An 11527-nucleotide genomic window follows, 5' to 3' on the forward strand; every position below is an offset into this window, starting at 1 on the left:
CAGCACCATCCTGAGGGTCGGCCACCAACCCCCCGCCCCACCAATCCCTAGAGGAGTCCGGAGGGCTGGGCCTCACGCCTGACCCGTAGTGCTCATCAGATCATCGAGGAAGGAACCTCAGCCTCCAAGGCTTCACACCTCTATTCCAACACGTTATAAAGGAGAGTTTCTGTGTCGCCTGGATTCCTTAGGGCATATGTGGTAATCACTTTTTCAGGTAGGTCACATGCGGAAACCAATGTTTAAGTAGGTCTGATGTGGACTTGTACAAGTGCAAACATCCAGTATTTCACCAGTCACTTTCTACCCCTTGAGCACGATGATACGACCCTTGGGTTTGAAGGCCTGTTTTCTGCCCCGATCTTGAAGGATCAGGTCAAAGGCAAACTCAACATGCCAAAGGATCATCATACAGCCGTGCAGAACTGTTGTTTCGTTGTGCTTACAGATCGTACCGTCGTGGTCAAGGGATTAAGACCAACGTATCTATTGGGGTGAAACGCACGACAATGAAGGCTGGTGGGAGTGGCAGATTATGTGACGCAGTGATAAATGTAGGGCACAGGTGAAGGATTAGATATACAAATGTTAATCACTGAACGGATGATGACATACGAACATAACTTATATATATCTAAGTCTTGTGGGTGATGCAAAAAATATATAAACAATGGCAATAAAAAGTGAAAGTATCAATAACAGCGATGCAGGCTTAAGCTGACACAGGGCTTTGAGGAGTTCCCAGGGGCTTCCTTACGAGCCATACTATAAATGAACCAACAGGTAATTCACTGTTTAATTATAATAAAAAAAAAATTTGATTGCAAATGGACAAGTTTCTGCGCCATCTAAAGACATTTTCTCCAACACCCACGCACAGTCGCGTCCGTTTTCTTTAACGCGAGTAACACTGTCAATTCAATTCCTTTACTGACATGTACGGAAAAATACCGTAAACTTAAAATCTTATACATTTATAAATGAGCAAAGCTATTAAAAACTACTGAAGTTTACAAAATTACAACAAAAGGGAATAATCATAGAAGAACCGTAGCAAGATGAGGTTTTCCCAAATATTGATAAACCTATAACGTGCATTCCAAATACTTCTTAAATATAATCAATCTCAGACCATAGAAACCTGTATTAAGCCAACTAAATTTCATTTTAAAGGGTTACACTAAATCTAAAGTTTTCTGAAAGGATTTAAGCACCTAAATTCAAGTGCCAGCTCCACTAACACCCAAAATTTCATGCAAAGAAGTGCGGTCGGACAAACATTTTTGGGATTCTAGCACAGTCCCATACTGCTGTGATCCGAACGAAGCACATTATAACGAAAATCCCTCTGCTGGCGAGGAAATAAATCAAACAGGGCCAACCCGGCCAGATAGCGTGGTAACCTTGTCACGCCACTGGCTAACCTGTCCTACCGCTACCCACGCACACACTAGCCTCGCCCAAGGACTGGCCACTCCTGCTCTACAAACCGACCCTGTCAGCTACCTTGTCACGTCTTGTATTTGACGCAGGATACTTTAGCTACATAATGAGGCAGAATTTATTTATTTGTTCTCTTTTTCTCTGATTTCAAGTCTATAAATGGACATTCATCCATCAATAAATCTACCTAAAGACCTTGTCCCAGGAAAGAGTCCTGATGTAACGTTATGCTGGACTCTTTCCTTAGGACCCTGCAGGACAAGCTGCGCTACTTCCAGTCGCATGGAAGTGCGGACTGCTTTGGAGTGATACATCATTTCATAATGCTTTACTCCCAAAAATACAGTCTCGCTAAAGGTGACTTTTCATTCGCAATGTGGCCTTATGCAGGCGAGGTCCAGTAACACCCCCTGATATTCATATATATATATTCTATAATCCAATGGTACCACTTTCGTCAAAACTATTTCCCTAACACACGCTTCTGCAATTTAATACATTACCTGTTTTAATATATTATCATGTACACTAACATTCCAATTATACTTCACAAAATATGTACGTTAATATTGCTACCAAACTCATACAAAAAAAAAATTTATAAAATGCTGACATTTCCGGACCTCAGGAACTTAATCTTCCCAGTTTTGCTATTTTGTTCAATAGACGAATGATTACTCAACTGCATACAACATTCACCATTAAATTTCGCAAAAACAAAAAAAATTAATTTTCAAGTAATGTGCCCACATAAAAATAGATACCAATAAATATCAATCGTTTCCATTCATTGTTTCCTATCGAAACCAAAAATGCATACAGCGAAAATTTTTGTCTTCAAACAGTAATAGAGCAATACTTGAGATCCGTGATTCTTTTTCACATTTTCTTTATAAACAAAAGTATTACAAATCTAGCAAACAGAACCCTGCAGCAATCTTACGTTAATGCACAATTGTATGTTCACTACGTCAACACGAAAGGTTCAATGATATGTCCAGAACCCACCGTAAACTTACCCTCAACCACACATTATCAAATAAACATGGAATAGAATAATGGGGTAAACATATATCAAAATGCAATTAAAGTTTCATAATGGAAATATTAGAATCGTACTTACCTTGGCAGTACAAATACGTACATTATGCATTAACAAACTGTCAGTAAGTATAATTATGACATACACATACATGAAAACATAAGAAACTAAAAACATATCACAATAAATCAGTAATAAAGAAAAACCAAGAAATACCAATAACAGGATGAGGTCGAGGCAGGAATAACTTTGCTCCCGTTGTCCTCACAGCCTTGAATTGGGGTCCGTCCGCACACGCCTGTCTAAGCTAACCACGAAGTTCCACATAAAGGGACAGCAACGTTACACCAGCGGATACATCACCTCAAGAAGACACACAACAACGACACAGGATGTATACATCACCTAAGCAAGCCACCATGACATCACCGGATATATTACCTCAGCAAGACGCAGTAACATGACTACACCCGGTAGTTAAAGGTCAAATTTTATTTAAGAACTGCGAAAATCTGAAATACTTATTATCGCAGGCTTTATCTAATCACTCTGCGTTGTAAGACAATAACCAGAAATCGAGCAGGGTACCCTGGACAAGGAAAATAAGTTAAATGACCTAAAAAAAAAATCTTCCAATGAGGACAGCCACTTCATTTACTATGCTTTATTATAAATGTTTTACGCGATATGGCTCTACACATCAGCTTTCGTCCACGGTGCGGCCATGTTACTGTTTAGGACGTTATCTTAAAAGTTCTTGAAAGAATTCTCGTTTATTTCAGCCCAATAATAAAAAAAAAAAATGAAGTAATCATTAAAAATTTTTACACGTTCCACGAGAAAGCTTGAAAAAATCAACGCACACTTGCTTAACACCGAACGATTGTGTATTTCAAATATGACAATATGTATGGCCCCTAGGAAAAGCCAGTATAGTTTTTTAATGTGGTCATTTTATTCACATTTTTATCTCAATATCATTTCCCTCTCTACTTTCGGGAACCCTGTCGAAGCTACATCAACTCGCTATGAGTCATTCCGTGAAGCAAGTCTTGATATAATTCCCGTCGAGGTTCTTCGATTAATATCGCCAATATATTAACCAATGCTTCAATCATCCTAGAAGGAACTAGAAACGAGGACTCAGTGCCCATCAGACATTACTGTCCAGCGTACACGTACAGCATGAAAAGGATCTACAATAGGAAGTCATACCGTTTTGGGTTGCTAACACGGAAACGCCATCATAATCAAAATGTAACTTCTACAAGAACCATTACACAAAAGTATAAGAATGTACGAAAATCGAGATCTTGTACGAAAGGAAAAATATGCTATGAAACAGCAAGGAAAGATAGAAAAAGATACGACTCAACAACAGATGAGCATAATGAGATTAGCATGACGGGAAGGAGAAAAAAAAATGGAGGAAGGGATAGCCGAAATCTAATATAAGTGAGAGGAAACCGAGACGGCAGGGGAAGCTACCAGAGAATGGAGACAAAAATGAAAAATAATGTAAGGTTAACAATGGCTGGACAGAGAAATGTTAACAAAGGGAGGGAAAGGAAATCAAAGTTCTGACAAAACTATCAGTGGGAGAGAAATCCTAACAAAAGAGGTATAGGAAGCTAGCAAATAAGGCCAGGGAAAACTTAGCAATTGAGAAGGATAAAGGTTCATTAAGAAGATAGAGGAAGCACAGAACTGGGGAAGATGAAGAGGAATGATCTGTAAAGCTGGAAAATGTAGAGGAGAAAGAGAATAGGATGCTATACATCACCGGGGAGGTACAGGTAGGACATATACGGCAACGCTATAAAATAATAAGAAAAAGCTAACACTGAGATGATTACCAAACGAAGTAAATACAACCTTAACAGCGGAGCCTAGAAAGTGGAGATAATGCTAAGAGATGTTAAGAGTGGGTTCCACGTTTCACTAAAGACGACAAAGACCTGCAATGATATGAAAGTATCAGCAACTGTAAATGCAAAATACATACAAATAGATTAGTGAAAAAAAAAACTAACAAGGTAATGAGGATACGAGACCGAGCATGACAACTGAAAGGGCAAAGGCGAACAGCTGAATCAGTCAACGATGAAAACAAGTAAATATTACGATGGCAGGTGTTACAAAGGCTGGAAACAATAACACCAGAAAGGAGAAACAAGACTTCAGATTAAAGATAACCGAGGCAGGATCCATAACACGTGCACCAACGTGACTGAACTCTGGCAGATGCGGAACGGACGGACCATGCGAGGGGCTGGGAGCAAGTTAAGACGGGTCTGAACCTGTGGTGGCCACCGCTGCGTTCACCCCGCTACGCTAGAGAAGTTTCCCCGCGTGGTTACTTAAAACTCCATACAATGCAATCTTTCTCTCATCCATACTTCATTCGAATTCCCGTAAGATGGATCAATTACATAAAGCCTATAGAAAATCACTTAAAAAGATCAACCCATGCCCAGTACGTTATAGCGATCAGGTAATTATTGTTCCGTATATCGCGATTAGAGATTTATTCTACAAGTGTTCATGTTACGTTGCGTTACAAAAGAGAACATGTTCAGAGTATTCCTTTTCGAAACCCCAACTGGGACCAGATTAAACACATGGAACAACATCAGTCTAATGAGAAGCATGCACTTCCTCGCTTACAGTTCCCCATAAAATTCTAAATAACAAAAAATACTGGTTACTGATCAGTTTATCTTACAAACAGTATAGTTTTTTCAATCTCATGTTTATAAATATTGAATACACTTAGTTATATACTCAGGATCCAAAAGAAAATATATAAAGTTATTTCAAAAAGTATAGCTACAAATTACTAAAGGTGCAAAATTACTTTCATCTAATATCATTAAGGATCCGCAAAACACTCCTTCCCCAGGTATATGACTAATACATTTACTGTGTTTCTTAGTTCCTCTGACTCGTAACAGAGCTCGAGAGCAACAAGGTGACCCAGCAGCCTCCATCACAGGTCTAGACCACGATCCAATACGTAGTTGCCCAACCTTGGGTCATTAACCATCCTAGCCGTTACACCAAGACTAGATGACGGTCTTACCATGGTGCGGCAACTACGGTCTCACTGGGACGGCTGTACCCAGCATCATTGACCCACTGCCTCGATGTATGCTTAGATACTTCTTGAACATGCAATGTAGCTGCATGTCATCCACAGCTCATCCATGTGAAGGGAGAACTAGCCCCCATAGTGCTGGGAGTGTCTATGGACAGGATGTATAAGGCTGGCCTGTACCCACAGTAATCCTGAATGTGGAAATCACAGCATATGTCACCACATTACTTAATATTTCCATTTCAAAGAGCACTTCCACTACACTGAACATATCACTTCAACACACTATACCTTCTCTGCTTTCAATTTTACTGAAATATCTTTAATATTCCAACAATATCGATCAAAATGTGGAGCACACCTTAACACCGCTTAAGCCACGAGGTCCTGACAATTTAAGCCTGGGCCAGATGCCAAGTCGTCTGTTGGTGTGGAAATGATCGCGCGTCCCAACATCTTCAAAGCTTTCAATCTAACACACCATTCATACTTATCCTGGTCCAGTACATTCATGATCGTACTACCAATGTAAATAACCAATGAACTTCTCAGTAATCACTAAAAGGACTGGTCAAATTTGTTCATATCAAATACTAATATAACGTTTGTCAAGCGAACGTTTACGATTGATTACACTAAAAACGATTTTTCATATTTAATATATTCCATAAACAATAAGGACATTAATAAATTAATCATTTTCTATCAAGTTTATGTCATACCATACTAATACACGAGGTATGACAAAACTAAGATGAATAAACAAACATGCAGAACGCTTGCTGTACTACTAGGCAACTCGAGCCAGCTGATCGTGTCCGAGCCTCCGATTACGGTCAAGTGGGTAACAAGTGGGTGAGCCTTACACCAGGTAACATGACACACCCCTTTGCATATGCTATCCTCCAACGTACACCACTGGCAGTTTTCTATTATCGGCTCCCATTGTTTATGAAGATTCACCTTGAAATCATATCAAGATGAACATATGCAAAGCCAGAGAACGGAATCGAATACAATGTCCTTCAGCAACACCATTTTGTACCAATATAAATACAGTTCTGGGAATATTCTTCCCTTGTGAGTTTCTAATTGTTACCATATTCTGCGTTAATACCATACACTAATATATCTGACAAAAAATGCAATGACACTATCTCTAGAGTCTAAACAGTTTACAGCCCCCTTGGTAAAATGTCGTCGTTAGTCCTCTTACATATTACCTGTATTTCCTACACTAAAAGGGAGTAACACGTTTAATTTGTGTCAACATACTCAACACTTACCCTTAACGGAGTCCTAGGAAGGGAATTTATGCCTCCATGGTGCTCGAAAGCAATGCAAATTCGAAAAAAAAGGAAAAGGTTTCGGTATCAACCTGGAAGTTCTTGGGCAACCAAAAACCTCGACTAATACGGTGCAGGAACATCTGAGTCTGAATTTTCTCCGCGATACAAACTAGATCTGACCTCTACCGAGTATTATTCTTTATTTCTTAAAAGCAGTTCAATGCACATTATATTAGTTTACTTTAAAAGTAATTTCCTATAGTCATTTGGCTTACCGAGCATTAGATAGAAGAAAAACAGTCTCCATTTTAGTGTTGCTACGATTTCGAAAACAGCTTATAGGTAACCTGTATCACTTATGTACATCAGGTAATTAATTCTATGCTTCCTTACAAAAGTGATGAAAGATTATTACCCGCTAAATGGGGATCTTTTATATGTATATATATATATATATTTATATATATGTATATATATATATATATATACACACACATTTGAGAACGCGGAGTAATTCATACGATCAGCTGTTTGTGTTTACTCTCCTGTTTGGAAAGGAGTAACCCTGTAAGCTTTTATTTTCTTTGACGTTTTTAGTCAGTTTTCCTTAGTTTTTTAACGTTCTTTTACCACAGTGCAGTGATTTCCCCAAATCATTGCTTTTTGCCAGTGTCTTTTAACCAGAATCACCTTTAGATTTCATATATGAAACTGACAGTGGAGCGACTGTCGAAGTCGACTGACAGTTTAAGCCTCTACTTCTGACCTTGTGTGATACCCTAAAGCCTTAGTGGTTTCTTTAATGGTGCTTAGATATAGCATTTTATTCATCTAACTTTCAAAACTACATTAAGATTTATCATATATGTCCAGATGATATGGTAGAGAATAGGCCTAATGAGATTCAGAATGACAGAATTTGTGGTGAGGCCTATTGACTCATTTCCTGGTCTGTGTGTCTCGTCACACAGTGAATGTTTCGAGAACAACTAACTATGGGCTGTAAGCAGTTACAGTAAGATATCATTTCATACATTTGACTGGGAACTACATCAGAGATTCTGATCACAGATGTAATTAAAACTTTGCAGTCATTGTATGAATTAAACCACTCAAGTTGTGTTTAGATGAAACTTAACATTGCTGACTTGGTAATATTGTTAGAGTTAAAAAAGTAAGAATTCTTGGGATTACAGTTTTTGTATAGGAAGTGATACTAGCTAAAGCATATGACTTGATATCTTTGATGATTTTTCTTTGATACAGAACTCATGAATGTAGAGCTTTAGAACTAAGGGAGAGATTGGGTTGAAATGAATAGATATGGCCAAGGGAGTTTATGCTAATGTAGGTTAGACTTTGGTATCATTGTTCAGTTAGATACAGTGGAAAAAAAAATTTTTGTTAAGGGTCTACCATAAAAGTCCAGTTTAGGTTAGCATTAGCTTGTAATATTAAGGGATTTTCTTCTTCACTACTAGTAAAGTGTGTAGAGAATGGAGTAGCAGGCATGTAGCATGATTTTGATGATTATTTTTAACTGAATATTATTAAATATGGCAATGGTAGTGAGTGAAATATGTAAGAGAAATTAGGTTAAGTAATATAAAAGTAAGGAATATGCAGAGAATGTTTTTTTTAAGAAAGTGAATAACCTTAACATTTACAGAAATTAATTGACATGGATGACTTTGGTCTCATTTTGAAGGTATTTTGATGAAGAGTATAGGAATTATAAGGGATAAAGGATAATGTGTTTCATGTAGTATGCTTATGATTATGACCAAACATGTAAGTTTTCATCTTGGATTCTGCACTTTTTCACTACTTGATCTTCCTTTCTCTTTCAAGAGTAGCCTGATATGCAAGGTTCCATTTCACAATGAAATGAACTCATTTTGCACTCTAATATGTCAAAACTATTAGCAGAAGTATGCAGACTAGTGCTGGGTGTGAGTCTAGTATGGGAGGTTCATCGTTGTCCTGCTTCCCCATTTTTCTGTTTGGGTACATTGTCAATCACTTGATGTAAAACCTTTGAAATTCCAGCCCACCTTTGAGAAGTCAGCCAAATGAGTGTAGTGCCATCTGTTAAAGGAAGGGTAGATGATCCTAGCATTGCAGAAAAAAGATTTTCGAGTCTGTGGCTAACTTGTTAATGTCAGACTAAACAACTCGTGTTTTCATGAAAGTCGTCTTATGCCATGTACAGCCATTATTGAATATGTATGTTTTACTATCATCCATCAGCTTATGTTTCCAGCATTCTTCTTCATTGCAGCTTTATATTTTTCAATTCATACAATGCTCGTTGAAAGCCTATGGTTTCAACACTTTAAGAGCATATATGGGTTTTTGCAAAAGATATAAGGTTCATTGTATGTTAAACTGAATGTGGCTCACCTCTTCTCTATTAGTAAAGTACTCAAAATGTTTTCATATGCTGTGCATGTATTTGCAAATGAATGCTCTGGAAACATGAATGAAAGTTATTACTTTTTTATTTAAGGGATTTATTACACCTATTTGAATTGTATAAGACATACTCTGATGATATTGAACAGTTAACTTGCATAAGGGTGAGGACCCTGCTGAGTGGGCAGTCTTTTAAAGTTGGGGATGAACTTAGGGTAAATCCAGGGACAAATCCAAAGAGAAAGACAAACCAGCCAAAGAAACAACCTTCTTTTGTATATACACTGTATGATGAAAAGTATCATCGTGGTTTGGAGAGTCAAAAGCCTTTCTCGTAATTCTGCTGCTAAACTCTATGTTTCTCACCTTTTCTTCATTCTCCTTACTTTTTTGAACCGAAATTTTTGTTATTTAAAGCTAATTGTGATGAGTCTGGAAAATGGATTGTTGAACTTATAAAATTTTAATACCATAGACGAGTAACAGTTCATCTTGAAATTCCAAAATTCATATGGTAATATTTCAGTCACATTTAAGGCAGGGAGAAGCCATCCTGAGATATTACTAAGAGTTGCTAATTTGTTACACATGGGTGATTTATATTTTTCCTCAAAAATTGCAATAATTGGTTGTGCTTCTAATGTTTGTGACATTTATTTTCAAAGTACAGTATTAAAGGGCATTCATTGTATATAGTATTTAGTGTTCAGTGAAACTCAATGCTTTGATTTGGTTTGGACAAGTGGAAAGAATGCAAGACTGGGAGTTTACAAGAGTGTACGATAGTATAATGAAAGGGGTTGGTGTGAGTGGAAGACCACCTGCGACATGGGCAAATAAGGTGGAGGAATACTGAGGGAGAGAAACAGAGGAAGAATGTGCAGAATGGTATATGCAAGGGAGGCATGTAAGGACAGGGGTGAGTGACAACTCTTCCACAGTGGCCACCCCTTGATGGGAGTGCCCGGAGGGAATGGGCATCAGAGATATAGATAGATAGTGTTCAGTCCCATGATATGTTGAATTTTATGAACTTTCACAACAATATATTAACAGTACAAGATATACAGTTCCATATTTACATGATCAAAGATATTGACCCTAGAATTGAATTGCATTTAGAACATTTTTGGTATTTATTGTCATCAATTTTTGCATTCCCTAATTTTTCAGGAAAATACTCACTACAGGCAGACAAATAGCTTGAAGAAATGTTTTCTAAGAAGGGAGATGATAAGGGCAATAATCAGGCTAAAGTTTGGAAAGGCACCTGGAGTGGATGGGATTATGGCTGAAATGCTGAATTTAAACAATAAACTTGTATACATGTAGCTTAGTATTATGGTAGACTACTGTGTATTTTACATCCAGCTCTTTAAATGATATTTATCAGAGGGAAGTTATTGGAGCATTTAATGCTATAGTCTGTTAAACTTGATCATTTATAGCCTCCTTTATATTTTCTTTTTCTTTCAGATATGGCTGTCTTGATTAAGTAGTGAAATTACATGACAGAAATACAGTTAAGTGGATAAAGTTAATCTATGGAAATTTCATATATGGAAATGTAGATACCGTTGTCCACAAGAAAACTCTACATTTTAACAATGGAGTGAAAATAAAGAAAATTTAATTGGCCCCCTCTTTGGTAACGACCACATCATGAAACAGGATCAAGGACACTGGCTGGATCGATAAAGAAGTCTAAGCCCTAGGCTCAGAGCAAGAGCATTCATCAACATCCAAGAGAATGGCATTTGCTTCTGTTTAAAGTTGTCATTTTGATAACACCTAGGGCTTAAACACATTAACATCTAAAGTATGGAACCAGAAAAAGTATGCAATTATTGGCACTGAAGTGAATTTTGTCATCACTTATAAATTGTACTACCATCATGGGGTCAACCCAAGGGCCTGTCAGAGGAGACCAGAAAGTAGGTCAGGCTGCACTCATAGCATGGGTAGGTCGGGAACGTCTGAGGCCTACCCATCTACGGGCAACTTTAACCAGGCTGCTTGAGCATGAGAGTGAAGAATGGGAACCTTTCACTTTTAACTATATCACTGGACAGGTAAGTGATATTGAAAATTTGTGGTATTTAGAAATGGTAAATGTTTCAGTGTATGAATTAGTTATTTTATTGCATGAAGGAGTTTGATATTGAGTATTTGTAATGATTTAGGATTAACTGCAGCACATGTTGATCTTAAAAGGGTATGGTGTATTGAAAACAGGTCATC

General features: G+C 37.6%; 3 protein-coding genes across 6 annotated transcripts in view; 1 reads left to right on the top strand and 2 right to left on the bottom strand.

Moving 5' to 3' along the window:
• Window positions 1-5966, bottom strand: part of LOC139758329 (cyclin G-like) — a 139234-nt gene extending 133268 nt beyond the window's left edge. Inside the window, exon 1 of one of the 3 annotated variants that reach the window (XM_071679591.1) lies at window positions 5874-5966. The gene's annotated coding sequence lies outside the window, so the exon portion shown is untranslated. Of the gene's footprint in view, window positions 1-5567; window positions 5690-5873 lie in introns of those variants that run through there. The other 2 variants (XM_071679594.1, XM_071679590.1) reach the window with 2 other exon arrangements.
• The window catches only part of LOC139758326 (uncharacterized), a 73602-nt gene extending 66613 nt beyond the window's left edge, over window positions 1-6989 (bottom strand). Inside the window, exon 1 of one of the 2 annotated variants that reach the window (XM_071679585.1) lies at window positions 6869-6989. The gene's annotated coding sequence lies outside the window, so the exon portion shown is untranslated. The remainder of the gene's footprint in view (window positions 1-6868) is intronic. The other variant, XM_071679583.1, reaches the window with a different exon arrangement.
• A 4053-nt stretch (window positions 6990-11042) lies between these two features.
• LOC139758328 (cyclin-I-like) overlaps window positions 11043-11527 on the top strand; it is a 54147-nt gene continuing 53662 nt past the window's right edge. Inside the window, 1 exon segment of the mRNA XM_071679586.1 lies at window positions 11043-11358. Coding sequence (XP_071535687.1) covers window positions 11182-11358 — 177 coding nt within the window. The 5' untranslated portion in view covers window positions 11043-11181.

The sequence above is a fragment of the Panulirus ornatus genome, chromosome 30 (genome assembly GCF_036320965.1).
Source record: "Panulirus ornatus isolate Po-2019 chromosome 30, ASM3632096v1, whole genome shotgun sequence".
Lineage (NCBI taxonomy): Eukaryota > Metazoa > Arthropoda > Malacostraca > Decapoda > Palinuridae > Panulirus > Panulirus ornatus.